The sequence below is a fragment of the Rattus rattus genome, chromosome 10 (genome assembly GCF_011064425.1).
Source record: "Rattus rattus isolate New Zealand chromosome 10, Rrattus_CSIRO_v1, whole genome shotgun sequence".
Taxonomy (NCBI): Eukaryota; Metazoa; Chordata; class Mammalia; order Rodentia; family Muridae; genus Rattus; species Rattus rattus.
In genome coordinates, this window is record NC_046163.1 from 77,463,441 (window position 1) to 77,480,042 (window position 16,602).

The 16,602-nt window shown below is 37.5% G+C and overlaps 1 protein-coding gene across 1 annotated transcript in view; it reads right to left on the minus strand.

The window, feature by feature from the left end:
* The window catches only part of LOC116911635 (contactin-associated protein like 5-1), a 910,869-nt gene that overhangs the window by 127,875 nt on the left and 766,392 nt on the right, over nt 1-16,602 (minus strand). Inside the window, exons 18-19 of the mRNA XM_032915594.1 lie at nt 6,849-7,088; nt 4,898-5,122 (exon numbers count right to left, since the gene is read on the minus strand). Coding sequence (XP_032771485.1) covers nt 4,898-5,122; nt 6,849-7,088 — 465 coding nt within the window. The remainder of the gene's footprint in view (nt 1-4,897; nt 5,123-6,848; nt 7,089-16,602) is intronic.

Genomic DNA, 16,602 nt, shown 5'->3' on the forward strand with positions numbered 1-16,602 from the left:
TCTCACTGTTAGAATCAGTGATACAACTGTTATATATGTGCACAGGACCTAGGTTAGTCTCTTGCCAGCTCCCTGGTTGGTAGATCAGTCCACCCCTACGTTCTGAAATCAGTAATATTTGTGGGTTTTCTGTCCAAGTCCTCTTTCCAGCTAGACTCCTTCAGAAATCTAATTGTTCCAACTCTGTCTCAGCTGTCTTTTGCATGTTTTAGGTAGGTTCTGAAGCTGACTCTTTTCATGTAGTATGGAGACAGCTGTAAGTCTTGCTTGTCTCCACAGTCTCTCATATTTATCATACTAGTAACTACTATGAGTGTTAATGAAACAATAAGAATACTCCTTCAATTGTGACTTTGAGTATAAGGCGATGGCAGAAATACCACAGATTATAAATAAAGCATTATTGGACTACCAGACGAACCACTGCATTGGGGGACTTAGAGAGGTAGTGTGAGGGAAGGGCAGGAGTAGGACAGAGAGATTTAAGATTAGCATATGGAAAAGTAAGTTAGCAGAGGAACCTGTCTCCTGAATCTTACCTGTTATCAAAACATTGCATGTGCACAATCAGGCACTGGGGGTGGGGGGAGTAATTATGCAATCTATAAAGGGATTGAACACTGGGTGTCTAAGGATTTGAACTCGATGATCCAGTCCTGGTCCAATAGCCTAATGATATGCTCAGGACTGATTTTCTCCTTTTTAATAAGCTATCACTGTTATTACTATGTGCCCTAGTCCAAATCTTTGTTCCAGGACACAAGAATCGGAACATTTTAGTGAGTGTCTTCTCAGGTTGGATCCCCATCTTTAGCCAAAGTGTTTTCTGTACCAGGAGGCTCTCCCATAAGTCATTCTGCGAAGCAACTCTGCATACCTGAGACCTACGCAACCAACAGTTATAATCTTTGTATCTTCTTGTTTTGTGAATTCCATCAGGATTTCTAAAATGCAAATATCTATAAGCTCAAGTGGAGGTTCTTATAAAGTGATCTTAAGAATGTCTTGAAAGGAAGATACCAGAAAATATGTTAGTGAGAATTTAAGAATGATTCCCTACTAAGGACATATCAATTTCTTAAAATAATTATGTATTTTAAAGATTAAAATATAAACACTTTTCATTTATTCCTTGCAGTTAAGAAAACAGTTTGGTATGGTGGTACACATCCATAATCCCAGTACTCAGAGGTCATGGTAGCTGATCAGAGACATGCAGTAGGATTCTCCCATAAGGAAAATAAAAAATAACCCAAACCTTGACTATGAGACTGGGCTGGGTTAGAGAAGTTGAGGCCTCTTTCTGACTAACTGTGATATGAACTATGATATCCTCATATGTCAGATTTTACAACTATAAAATCTTGGTATAATAGGTATACTAATAGCAATGGGTAACCAGAGTTACTAGGAGACTTAAGCACATTATGGGTTCATTTAACAGATACAGAGATTATGCTGTTCTATATGTCATCTATTCTTGGCAGTCATATTTTCATATGTGCACTATGACTAGTCAAAGTATGTGAATGCATGCACTAAAGAGACTTCAGGGACAATTCTCTCTATAACCATCTTAATATGGTTCAAACACCTCAGGAGAAAATGATGAGGTTAGAAGGGAGACTGCTGGACTGAATGTTAGGAGATACTCCTGGTTGTTCCATAGACTAGATATCTGCCCTATATGTACTTTCTTGAACTGTCTATGTCCAAGGATCCAAAGACAGCCTCGTATAATTAAAAGGTTTAACATGGCAAAGCTGAAGGTTTGATTGGTTGGTATGTTCTTGGACAAAACCTTTGGAACTAATGGTAAGTAGGTAATTATATGGCCCATGGGCTTGAATAATAATAACCAGCCCTCCTCTTCCTCCTCTTATTTTTCCTGTTCTTCCTTCCTTCTCCCCTTTCTCCTCTGCTTCCATGAAATGGAAGGTTCTTGATAAGGCATGCAATTCAGATTCATATGGTGTTTTGCTAAGGAAAATCCTGTGGAGGACATGTGATATTGGAGAGAGAAATAGTACACAATGGACAAAGCGGCATCATTTTGCCTAGGTAGCTTTGGTAATATTTGTTAGTCTCTCATCTTCATTTTTGCTGACCTTCAATTCAATGAGAAATGCAAGACAGAGACATTCTCCTGGTGTACCTGCTGGTTCTGGATGCTCCTGTTGACTCATGCTCATTTGGTTAAGGATTGGAACTTTCTACTAGATTGTGCCCTTACTTCTGATTCCTGTTTGCTATCCTGACATTATTGAACTGGACTGCTAGTATCTTGACAACAGAGGTTGTAATCTCCTCAAGGAACTACTTCTAAACAGGTCTACATTGCTTCGTACTATTAACCACCTTTCACCTCCTTTTTAGCATTTTATATAAGCTCTGCCCTTACAGTTACTCAAGGCAACAGCCAGGAATGTCTGACCACTATAAATGGGCTGCTTGTCCCTCTCTCTTACCTTGCTTTTGCCTCCCTACCTGCTCTCTTCCCATTCCATAATTTCTTCCACATATGCACGCCAGCATCTATTTCTCTTCTTCTTCTCTTCTTCTTCTTCTTCTCTCTTCTTTCTCCTCCTCCCTCTCCCTCTCCCCTCCCTTCCCCTCCTCCCCCCTCCCTTCCCTCCTCATTTCTCCCCCTGCCCTCTCTCTCTGCCACTACCACCCTGAAGTCTCTCTAGCATGCCCTAAATAAACTCTATTTTATACTATACTATCATGTGGCTGGTGTCACAGGGGGAAGGAATGCAGTAGCATGGGCCACACAGGCATCCTCTTGTCCCACACCTCACTACACACCCACCAAACATATTCAACTTATATTAAAGTAAGTTTTTTAAAAAAAATCTAACCTATTTTTCTCTTTTCCTCTTCCTTTTCTTTTCTTTGCATTCTTCTCTTTCTCACCCTCCTTTCTTGCCTCTCACTACTTTTTTTCTTCTCTCTATTGCAGTCTGAGAATAAATTTCAACTATAGCACCTTATTATCATCTTTTGCTTTTCTTCCGCTTTAGGCTGGTTCATCCTATACACTCCTCGGTTTTTATTATACATTTCAAATTAAATGAATAACTCTTTACAGCCAACTCATAATTAGTACACCCTGAAATAGAAAGATCATATACATAAACATACACACACATACACACAAAGAGAGTCAGAAAGAGCATACCAAGAATGTAGGTAACTTGTACCTAGTTTGTAGACAACTGCATAGAAGTCAACTTCCATGAGCTGTGGCAAACCACAGTCCATCTTGAAGCTTAACTCTGTGGTTGGGATGAACTAACCAATAGTCTACAGTGTTATCATGGTATAAGAAGATTCCAAGGGAAGTAGAACCACATTCATGTCCACAGGAGAGTGTTGTGTGAGATCATACTATAGGGATACATTTATGTTCCCTGCATTCATTTGTTCAAAAAATTGGTACATATGGTGGGATTCTTACTTCATAGTATACTTCATTTTGGCTCTGTTAAAAGTTTTGTCCTGGCATAGTGTGAAAAAAAATCTCATAAGACCATCATATGTGGTTATCATCATTATTTCTTGTATAATATATTTTTTCTCTATTCTCTAAGCATTTATACCCTCCACATCTAACTTTTTTCCCAAAGTTTGATTCACATCTTTATTGAATGCTCATAATTAACATCCTTACAGCCTACAAGCTACAGATAGGTTGAAAACTGAGAAGCATGGTCATCTTTGCAAATTCTACTTTATTAAAGGAATAACCAGCAATGATGCACAAAGAATAATAAATTAACTGGTCATTTGACTATGTATGTGAAGTCAGGGGATAATGCCTTGTAAGAATGCATGAGGTTTCAAATTAATTTCAATAATTGCAAGAAAGAAAAGTAATAACGGAATTTCAGTTGAGATCCTGCAGTACTCTTTGGCCAAGTAAAATACTCCAGGTCTTGCCAATGCTAAGTGGCAAATACCATGGTTCAGTAGTTAGTCATTATAAGAAGAATTGATGCCTCGCAACGAAAGCATGACAAATAGAGGCTCGCAGCCAAATATTTAACTGAGAATGGGATCCCCATTGGAGGAGTTAAAGAAAGGACTGAAGTAGATGAAGGGGTTTGCAACACCATAAGAAGAACCACAATACCAATCAACCAGAGGTCCTAGGGACTAAACCACCATCCAAGGTGTACACATGGACAAACCCATGGTTCCTGCTACATATGTAGCAGAGGACAGCCTTGTAGGGTGCCAATGGGAGGAGAAGCCCTTGTTTCTGCCAAGGTTTGATGTCCCAATGTAGTCGAATATCAGGGCAGGGAGGAGGGAAGGGGTGGATGGGTGTGAGAACAACCTCATAGAAGAAGGGGGAGAGGGGGGAGAGATAGAGGGTTTATAAACGGGAACCAAGGAAAGGGGATGATATTAGAAATGTAAAGTTAAAATATACAATAAAAAGAAAAAAGAAAATTCTGACTATCAAAAGTGAGTTCCTGTGCCACAGCATTATGGTTCACACATTGTACTTATCTTGAAGATTGGACAATGATCATCTATAAACACAGCCAGTATTTATGCTTTACCAGCTTCCACTGACAAACAGAGCAAGAAAGATGGCAAAATACACATGAAAAGTATCCTTCTGTAATTCAGATCTCTTATGATCATCTACACTTAATTGATTTCAGTATGAACAAATAATAAATAGTTACTACAACACAATAAAGAACAATTAAATGGGTTTAGACTTCAGTGGCAAGTGGATACTGGCCCAGAATAGCAATTATGGCTCTAATGGTGAAGTGGGAGGAAGCTTAGACTGAAGCTGTACATGTGTACATTTTTGCAGAGTACTGCAGAGCATGAAAAGGCACATCTGGCCTTAAGGCTTCATGCTACTAACACTCACCATTGCTGGAAAGTAAAATAGCCAAAAACTTCTGAGAAGAGAAATTGAGGTAGAGCAAGATGGTGGGGGCTTGTGCTGTCAAGAAATTCAGCATGATGGTTTCTTTGGATCGAGCTGTATCTGTGTAGATAGGTGAAGATAAGAGACTTGTGTTCTTGATCACCAGGTATGGTTCTTGAAACATGTATGTTACAGAGGTGCCAGCATCAAAAAGGGCTGAAATCTCTGCAAAACAGAAGGCAACAGAGCACACTTTCAAATGTTTAGTCAGTTACTCTGGGTAGCTATAATGCCTGCTCATTGATTCCACTGCACCTAGCACTGGGTTAAGGTTGTTAAAAACACACAATCTGTGTCTCGATGATTTTAGAGAGGCTCAAATCCATTCTTGTATGAATGCACACAAGTGAAGATGTGGATTTGTGTGGATATTGAAAAGGTTGAATGTATACCCTCATCATTCTCTACTTTGTTTTTTGAGACACTGAACCTGGAACTCATGGAATTTTTAGAATGGCTGTTCATTGAGCTCAGGATTCTTCTTATATTACCTCATGTAGTGATCCATCTAGATTTCTAAGTGAGTGCTAAGCAACCACACTCAGAATCTCATGTTTGTGTAGCAAGCAATTTGCTGACAAAACCATTTCCCAAGCCCTGTGTAGCCATTGTTGTCCATTACATTTACAGTTGGAAGATTAATCATAATTCTTAACTCTATCTTTGTAATACTATGTTATTCAGTGAGATTATCTTTATAAAGCACTAAAGAACATTGCTGGGGTTGGGGGTTTAGCTCAGTGGTAGAGCGCTTGCCTAGCTAGCAAAAGGCCCTGGGTTCGTTCCCCAGCTCCAGAAAAAAAAAAAAAAGAACATTGCTAAGCAGGTTTGAATTTGTGGAATCTCTATGTTACAAAAACATATTATTTAGGGGTCGGGAGATGGCTCAGTTGGTCATACATTTGATGCAAAATGTGAGGAATTGAGCTTACATCTTCAGCATTTACAGGTGTGACAGGTGTGACACTGTGCATATCTAACTCTAGACCTGGGGAAGTGAAGACATGTAGAATCCTGATATTCATTGCCTAGTCTAGCAAATAGTCAATGCTACATTTTGAAGAGTAATTGAGGAATACAGCTGTTATTGAACCTGGCCACCACAAGCATGTGTATGCACACATGAATGCCCCACACACACACACACACAGAGAGAGAGAGAGAGAGAGAGAGAGAGAGAGAGAGAGAGAGAGAGAGAAAGAGAGAGAGAGAGAGAGCAAATACATAAAAAAATAATTTAATCTAAGTTCCTCTGAGTAGCCTTCATTAAATACGTCTTGTGATTGATGGTGTTTCCATCAATATGTTGAAGTACTTATTCTGCCTTAGTTCAGGCTCCCTATGAACTAAGAGTAAGTCAGTGTCTTATGGACAGATGCTTCTCTACCCTCTTTTGCATTCAACTTTGTGGTCCTTTGATACATTTTCTAATTGATATACTGCAACTAGTAGTGTTAGTATGTCAGTAAACACAAGTAGATGATCAACTTCTAGTCTTCAGCTGATCTTTCAGCCTGGATGATGTGCACATTTTCATTTAATTCCGAACACAACTGTTCTGAAAGTTTTCACACAACCCCAATGCATGGATATGGTTATGTTGATGAGCTAAACAGGGTCTAAATGTAGGAAAACTTCTGAGACTACAAAGTCTCAGCATTGCTTGAGGGCATGGAGAATTTGGTTTAATAATGTCATGTAGCTACTACATTGCCACTCATAGAAGAAAGAGTATGGATTGCGTGAAATCATAGTTATTGCTGTTTTAAACATGGAGTGCGGGTGGTAGACCATTATATTCAGTAGCTTTGGTGTGGATAACCTCAGGGCACAGGATCATTGGGCATGTTGTTTGTATGCTATGGAACCACGTTATGTATGCCCATCTTACCTTTCTGGCAGAAAGGTCCTTCATTTGGTGAATTGGTGCAGTCACAGGAATAGCCACTTTGTTTCTCCACACACTTGCCCCCATTGTGGCAGTTGCTGCCGTAGCTACTGCAGTGACCTGGACAGCCAGGTGTGACTCCAGACATTAACTTTGCCCTCTCTATCAGGTCTGTGTTCTGCCCATTCAAGTGTAAAGAGGGCATGCATCCAAGAAAGCCTTTCTGTCTTGATGATGTTCCTCCTAATGGTAAAAAAAAAAAAAAAAAGAAAGAAGCAAAGCATAGAAGATTCAGAGCTGCAATGCATAGATATTCCTGGTAAATTACAAAAACTCTAACTGCCCCATTTCCTAAAATTCAGGCTACATCCTGCTATGGTCTCTCTCTTTGAACAGTGTAAGAGAGTCTGCTATGGTAACAGCTTTTTCTCTTCCTTTCGTAGCTGCCAAAAAGATCTTCTACCTTAGTATTCCCATTAGAGAACCTTAAGTTAATCTAGAAGCTGATGATGTCTAGAACACGTAGAATAGAACATATATTATAGGACTTATCCCTGTGTCCTTGAAAAGCTATAAGAACAAGATACTTCCTTTTTTTCCCTTGGACCTAAGAGCTCCTCATGCTCATTTCTGAGCCCATCAGACTTTTGTGATTTTAATAGCATTACTCTCCCAGGGACACTCATTCTAAGGGTAATTTCATATCAGCTTCCTTCTGTGTACGTGTAACATCTAATTACATGAGAGTAACATCTTTGTGGTTACAGCTGTATTGCTATTGTCAGTTCTGCTGAACTTTTCTGTAAGCTCCTAGTAAAAGAAAGGATGTTAAAGAAAATTTAAGTAAGGGGCAGCAATGTAATTTAGTTTGTAGAGTGGTTGCCTGGTATGCATGAAACCCTGAATTCAAATCACAGTACGACTGAATGAACTATGTAGTACACATAAATAATCTCAGTACTGAGGATGAAAGGTCAGAAAGAGCAGAAGTTGACAGCTATCTTTGGCCAGCTAGGGATACATGAGACTTATTTTAAAGAAAAATTGTATCAAAGGGGGAGATAGTGAGAAGGAAACATAGCTCCTATAAAAATGCTTAAGGATGAATATTTACATGACCATGATATCAGCACATGAATAAAATATGGAGTTTTATGTGACCTACAGCATCTTTTACCTGAAATAAAAGAGATAGAGTCAGATTATGTACACCACATAGTCAAAGCTGCAACATATTCCCTTATGCTTATGCAGTACAGGAAAATGCACTGGAAGAGAGAAAGACGGGTATTGGTGTTCAGCTCCATGTCAGCCAATTGTTAGCCATTGGGAAATGAGTTGTATAAATGTAAGCTATTTCATCTATCATTCCATGTGCTTTTAGTAATGCTTACTGCACTTTATGGAAGACATGTTTTATTCAATTATTGCTATACTCTGAAACTTCTCTTGAGTCTTCACCTACTGTGGACAATACTGAGAATTCTGAGAGATCCCAGAAGAAGAACAGAGACCTGTTCTAGCTTTAGAAAATAAATGATTAGAATCTAACCCTTGAGCACAAGGTTACATCATAAATGAGTGGTGAGTCTTAAAAATCGTTGCATTATACAAAGTTTACAAATGACAAAAAAGAAGGAATAATAGGAGAGAGGGAAAAAGAGAGGGTTATAGAAAGAGCAGGAGAAAACACTGAGTGCAAAAGAAAAAAAAACAGTTATTCCCTGTATCTATTGGATCTCATAACTGAAACTCTTATCTAGTACCCTATGCTATAATTCTATTAAATTTGGTTATGCATCAGCAGTTCTCAATCTGTGGGTCACAACCTCTTTGGGAATGATCCAACCCCTCACAAGGTCACATAGCAATATTCTACATGTCAGGTATTTACATTATGACTCTTTACAGTAGCAAAATTACAGTTATGAAGTAACACTGAATATAATTTTATAACATGAGGAATTATATTAAAGTGTCATAGCATTAGGAAGATGCTACACTAGTCTAGAAATGTCTAGATCTGTATATGTGATTATCAAGCTAGAATAGCCATTTTAAATTTGCTGTCTTAGACAATAAATATATCACGAAGGACAATATAGCCATAATATGAAACTTGAGAGATGAGTCAATTGGTAAAGTGCTTTACCTGGCAAGCATGAGGACCTGAGTTTGATCAAAGACCAGTTGTAACCCAAGGTTATATGGTGTATGTAATCCCAGTGATAAGATGTGAGGTAGCATATCTTTGGCAACCCAAAAGACAGGTGGCCTACCCTATATGATAAAGTTACAGGACAATACGGAACATTGTCTTAAACAAATTGGGGATGGTGACTAATGACTATTCTCAGATCTCTATATGCAGTACTATACTGGGCATGTGATCACACGCATTTGCATGTGCATTTACATAAACAAACATGCACACATAGCCATGCATACATACATAGGAAAGGAGGATAAGTTAAAGGGATGATAGGGAAATTCATGACATGAAAAATACTGAGCACTATAAACGGTTAGAAATGGCATGATGGTTAGAAATACACCTTCCTTACTCTATCCCAGGTATGGTGGTTTCCTGCCAGACTCAGGATTCAAAAGCCAGTTTAGTCTTTCCACCTCATGATTTCATTTCAGGACATAAGATGTAGACTATTGCTTCGGCTCTCTAATTACCTTACTGTTTTCATACTCCCTACCATGATCATGATGGACTCTAGCCATCCTCAGCCATTAGCATAAAGTAAGCATTTTCTTGGTCATGGTGACTGATGTTCATTGTTTGAATACAAATAACTAAAAATAAAAATGCTGGGGCACATGGCTAATCTCTTGCTCTGAAATTATGGAAAGATTGAGATTGTTTCCAGTTCTAATGCAATGCAGACCAAGAGGCCAAACCTCACTTGCACTGTCTTGTCTGTGTGAATTTCAGTGATTAATAATCCTTTAACCACAAGATAAATCAACGGTATGTACAAGTCTATCACAAAGAAAGGTTCATTATTCTTTTCTGGAGGTTACATAAAATAAAGAAGGGAGGATTTATGGAGTATAAGACTTGCCTTTGTTTTTCTGACTCTCTATAGTCACTCCCCTCCATGGATTTGACTAATTTTTCTGTCTATTATTAGTCTAATTTCTCTCCAATCAGAGTTTGCAAATGCAAGATCTACTGCACGTTTTCTTATGTGTTGCTTAGTCAACAATTTTAGAAATGGAGAAAGGGTGGTTAGGGTAATTTCTCAGGTAAAAATGAACTTCTGAATGTAGAGACATGGAAAACTCACTGTGACTTTTCCGAGACAAGAACCTCATGACCCTTCTGCATACTGACAGAACAGAATAACATGAGATATTATGTAATATCTTGTACAGTAAACTACAGTTGTGTTTTTACCAGTCTGTTTTATTTTTTCAATGAAGAAAACTCTATAGAATAGATTATTTATCTTATAAAAAGTGTACAGCCTAGCCTAAACATTAGATAATTTTAAGAGGATACATACCATCCAACTAACATAAAAATACGTACCCATCCATGTGTATGAACACAGAACAGAAACACATGCACTAGAGTATACCTAATCACACATCTATACATGTATTTATATGTATATACATAGGCAATACAAACAAGGATGTAGACATATATGTGCAGGCTCAGAGGGACCATAAAAACATATGTACACACATACAGGTACACAGAGAAATCATAAAAACAATGCACACATATATTAGCTGCACATATAGAAACACATGTATACATTGTTTTGGAGGACAATTTATGAGTCAATTTTCTTCTTCTACCATGTGTATTCTCGAAATTGATCTCAGATTGTCAGGCTTGGCAGCAAATTCCTGTATCTGTTGACCCAATTTTCAGTTCCCAAGTTGCCAATGTTTTAAAAGAAAGAAATTATTGCAAAATTACAATGTATCTTCCATTGATAAATCAGATGGCAGTGTGCCAGCTTTCTTCCTTGCTCCTTTCCAAACCCCTACCCAGATTTGCTGACTCTGCACATACATATTTCTGTTATCGATCTACTATATTTCCTGATTAGTTGTTTTGCATCTTGATATACAGATAGTTGTTGAGTGACTTTTACTCTCAAATTATAACATTCCTTCTCAGAAATCTTATTAAGACCAATGACATAAACAGAATTTGCATTATTGACAAACTATTCACAAGGCCCTCCCAAAGGATATATAAGTAATACAGTTGTGAGAACAATATCTATTTTAACTTCCAACTTCCACAATAAGATGCATGTAAGGCATGACGAATGTAGCCTTTGGGAGCCAACTTCTATACCCAAGTTACCTGTCTGTGAGGCAGCTATCTGAGACACAGGTATTGCTATTAGCATGTCTCATCTATAGCCCTATAGGAAACTGTAAACTCACTGTCCTAGTAAGATAGTCTTGAATGCAACTGGTTCTTTGGTTTGCAGGTATTGGCCAGTCTAGGATGAACACACAATTCTTTATGTCTGCCAAGGAAAATTCACACAACAGTTTTCTGTAGATTCAAAATAATAAGAAACATAACATTTATACTTAGAGTAGTTTATAGCCATTCTTTAATGTTTCAATATGGATCTGTAAGTTTCTTAAGAATCAAAATAATCCCAAATCTTCTAAGTATAGCCATTTCTAACATGTTTGTGTTATACGATTCATTCGAAGTTCATCTAATTGATAATGGACAAGAAAGTGGTGTTACTAGCTTTCACTCCACAAACTAGAAAAAGGTGATTTTAAAAAGCTCATCTTGACTATGAATAAGAGTCAGACAAACATTACACGGGAAAGCTGAGAATGAAATCATGTCTGGTGACTGGCAATAAAACAAAGAACTCATATTCCTGAATCTGTGAGCTGAGCTGTTATATTAAATAATTGAGATTAATACAACAGCAAAGAGAGTCTACTTTCATTTGCTTCTCTCTTACATAGTTTCCTATTCTGTGAAATATACCCACATCCATTTATCCTTCTGGCTTCTGACAACAGTCTTGTTGAGAATAAGGCCATTGGGTGGATGGTGTAGTTGGAAGCAATTTGGTCTCATTTGGCCCTAGAATACGGTGAGTTCATTCGGATGGTGTTTCTTTGGAATAACCTCCTAAAAGGTACTGCCTTCATTTCAAGCCTGAATTTTCATTATATGTTATTTAAGTTGATTAAAAATTCAGTGAGTTGCACAAGCATGTGTATGGGACTGGAAGAGACATCTTGATGGTGTTGTAGTCTAGTTAGTCTAAGGAACATGCTTATTTCTCTTATGCTTCTTTCTCCAGTGAGTCCTACTGTGCTTTAGAAATCACTAAGCTTCATTGAGTTTGTATTGATGAAGGTGAAAAGGAGGGAAAAACTGATGGATGTCATCTTAGTTTATTGCTTTATGTCTCACTGTTTAGTGTTTAGTGACAGGTACACTAGCAAACGTTATCTGACCAAAGATACTTGAAGTCACAATATTTTCATTTTTGTTTAATGCTTGTGAGCAATGAATGAATGAAAGAATGAGTGAATGTTATGCTTAGTCATTTCCCTTGTTTGTTCTCCAGTTGTTGTAATAAAATATCCCAATAAAGGGATCAGGGAAGAAAGGGGTTATCCAGTTTACAATCCTATGTAGAATCCATTACAGGGTAAAGTAGTGGCTGGAACTTGAAGCAGTTACTCAGGCCTATAGACAAGGAGGGAGAGAGAGAGAGAGAGAGAGAGAGAGAGAGAGAGAGAGAGAGAGAGAGAGAGAGAGAGAGAGAGAGAGAGAATACCTACATGCTTACTTTCATCACATCATCTCCTCTTTTATTTAGAGGAACCATCTGACAAATGTTCATGGGGTCTAAAGAATGGCCTTTATGTCTGTATCCCAGTCCTGGAGTCTCTTTTTTCCTCTGGTTTCCAATAGTTCCCTTGTTGCCAGCATTGACTTGCCCAAATATGACTCTGATTTAAGAAAATGATAGTACAATAATGGTTTTTCTGTTGCTAAGTTTCATTTCATTGTCTCCTTCTCCCCTTCTCCCTTTCTCCCTTCCTTCTTTCTTTATCCCACTCCTTCCTCCTTCACTTTTCCTCTACCATTGAATGTTTAGTAATTTATTTACTATATGAATTTCTTCATCCACAGCCACTAATTGCCCTATAGAAGCTTTTTATCTGTCATAGTTAATCTTTTTTTAAAAGATTTATTTATTTAATGTAATGAGTACACCAAAGCTGTCTTAGACACACCAGAAGAGGACATCAGATCTCATTACAGATGGTTGTGAGTTACCATGTGGTTGCTAGGATTTGAACTCAGGACCTCTGGAAGAGCATTCAGTGCTCTTAACCACTGAGCCATCTCACCAGCCCTGTCATAGTTAATCTTAATTGCTAATTTGACATATCTAGAATTCCAGAGGTGACAAGTCTCTGGCATGTTTGTGAGGGAGTTACTAGTCTGTAATAATTGAGATGAGAAGATCTAACCTAAATGTGGATGGCACAACTTCCATTATCTTCTTTCTAGGACTGAATAAAAAAAGGGAGAGAGAGTGTGGGAGGAGAGCATCAACATGCATCTCCCTCAGCTTCCTGACTTGGATTGCAATGTAACTGGCTGCCAAAAGCACCTGTATAAAAAAAAGGGATGCCAATATCAGAAATGAGACAGTCTCATATTCACAAGTATTCACTGAACAACTGTAGCATATCTGGGAAGGTGCCACAACCAATTAGCAAGGACTGATGCCTTTCCCTTGTTGTTCTATGTACCCACTTATGAGGCATACAGGAAATAAATCTTTCAGTCTTGAACTCCATTTCCATTCAAAAGGAAAGACAATCATTTCTTTATTCCAGATATTTCTCTATCACTGTCTCATTCAGAATACTAACTCATAGTCCAAGGGTAAGACCAGAAGTTCAGCCTTTCAATATTCACAAAGCTGGTGGAAGTTTTGTCATGGCAGCCACTTTTAATCTTATCACTCCATCATGCTTCAAGGGACAAACTGGTTATATACACCAACCAAATCATGCGTTCAATAAGAGATGTTTTCTCAGAAATATACTACAAAATTATCAACAAATGTTCTTGACATTCTTCTCTATCCTCTATACACATGCATGCATTCTAATGTGTAATACTGTACAGGTTTGCACATACTTATGAAAGCATGCATTAAAACATAAACACCCACACCCTTACCACACCCAAAACCTAAGAAAGCAGAAATAATGAAACTGATAACAGTTCCAATGGTGAGATTATACCTTAGCTACATACTATACGTTAAAAGCTACATTCCATAAACTTTCTTGTATTCTGCTATGTCAATGCATTAGACAACCTGTGTATATTAAAAATGACCCTAATATATCTTGGTGACAAAACAGTGTCAAGTTACATTATTGATTCTGGGAATCCATCAAGTAATGAGTCACCAATCAGCACATTTCATGTTGTCACCTTGAAGAAGCAAAGCAGTGCTAGGAGGTACATCATATTTTTTAAGACACAGAGCCTGTGCATGGTCCGCAGAAAGCACTAATGATTAACAGCAGAGGTCCAGTCACCAAAATCCTGCAAGAAGCTCTACTTTGATTTAAAAATCTTTCCATGGACAACTGTTTCTGGATAGGCATGTCCATCAGTACTTAGGCAATACCATACTCAAGCTATTACAGTAAAGACAAACACTCCAATAATGACATCCTTTCCTACCTATTAAAGATATGCATGTAGTGTCTCCACATTTCTGGGTGATATCAAACACAGTTTTTCATTTGGGCTAATGGCTAATGTTGCTAATTGGAAAAATAGAGATTCATGTGTTAAAAGATACTCAATGAGGGGTTGTCAGGCTGAAATGTGGGCATTTCTTGATTATGTTAATACTTGTGGGAGGATCTAACATAAAAGAAGGTGACACCACTCTCTTGTCTCAGGTTCTAGACTACATAAAAGACCAGAAGGTGAAATGAAAGTAAACATGCACATATTCATTCTCTCTCTGTTCTTTACTGTAGAAGTGTGCAGTTGCTTCAAGTCCCTGCCTTTCCTTTATCTACTGATGGATTCTAACCTGGAATTGTAAACTGAATAAGCCCCTTCTTCCCTGATGCTTTTGTTGGGATATTTTATCACAGCAACTGGACTGGAATCTAGTGAAATTACTGAGCAATACATTTCTTGATTCATTCACTGTTTCATTCATTTTAATTCATCACAGATGAATAAAACAAAAATGGAAACGTTGGAACTTCAAATGTCTCTGACCAGATGACATTTGCAAATGTACCTATCAATGAACACTGAAGAGTGATACATAAAACAAAAGATTAAGATGTCCTCCAACACTTTTTTTTCTTCTCTTCAGTTTCATCAAAATAAAGTCAACAAAGCACAATAATTTCGAACATGTGACTCACTGGAGAAAGAAACATTACAGAAGTGGGCATGCTCCTTAGACTGACTTTGAGTACAACTCTATCAAGATGTCTCTTCCACTCCCATCCACCTTGAACAATTTATTAGATTTCTGGTCAAGTTTAGTATCTGCTGATGAAAAGTTTTGATACAAAACTCTCTTGCCTCTTTTCACACTTAACTTGCACAAAGTTCACATTATTTCTGTTCTTCTGATAGTTGAGTAGAAAACTAGTCCTTTAGATTCTTCTTCAGCCATACTGACTCATAAATCCTGCCTGATGATAAATTAGACTTTCACATGGAGTACAATTTATAAAAAAACTATAAAATACATGAACTGATTTCACCGAAAATAAGCTAATAAATCTTGATGAATAGTAAACTTCCTTCAAAAAGTAAAACATGATGCTTAAATAGAACTGAGGCAGTGAAATAAATGTAAAGTTTTTCAGCAGTAAATTATATTACTTATAGGAGTGATTAATTATCTAAAGGACAGACACTCATAAGAATGTTTTAAATCACTCAATATTAGTTTCTGCTGGACATATACTACACAGCTAAGGAAGACACATGTACAGCAGGTTATGAAGTGAAAATCTGATGTTCCTATATTCTAGTATTTCCTTTCATTTAGCATGTATGTTTTCAGTGAAAATACCTGCAGATTCAAAAATTAAAGTAGCCCACGTATAAAGGAAGCAAATAATGAATGTACATGAAATGGAGATGAAGTTATATAGATGGTGGTAAGCTATACATTATTGGTCCTGGTGGAACCCAGCTGAAAAAAGACATGTAGAATGGTTAATTTATTCATAGTTCTGCCTAAGCAGCCAAATTCAAGTTTTAAACAGTTAGCATGCGCCCTTAGTTTTTATAATATATCAACATTTAAAACCCTAACTTGTATTTAAAGATTTACTTTAAGAGCTCTCTAACTTATATTTGCAAAATTACTGTCTACTACATTATAGCACAAAGTTTGTACTTATTATTAGAACTGGAATAAAATATCTAAAATACTTCTCCTAACGTACACATAAACATGCATATATACATGTACACACAAGATGTGTATACACATTCACACATACACATGAGCGCCATAAAAAGCAGTGACATTTCTTAGTTCTAACTTCCATCCTCACTACCCAACAAGTGTGCAAAAATAGAATTAGCTAACCCATTACCATTGATGGAGAAATTGAGGGAGGGAGGAGTGAAGGAGAAATGGGTAAATAAGTGAAGGGACAAATTCAAACCACAACTCCTGAATTCTGAATCTTTCAACTCAATTGTAACAAT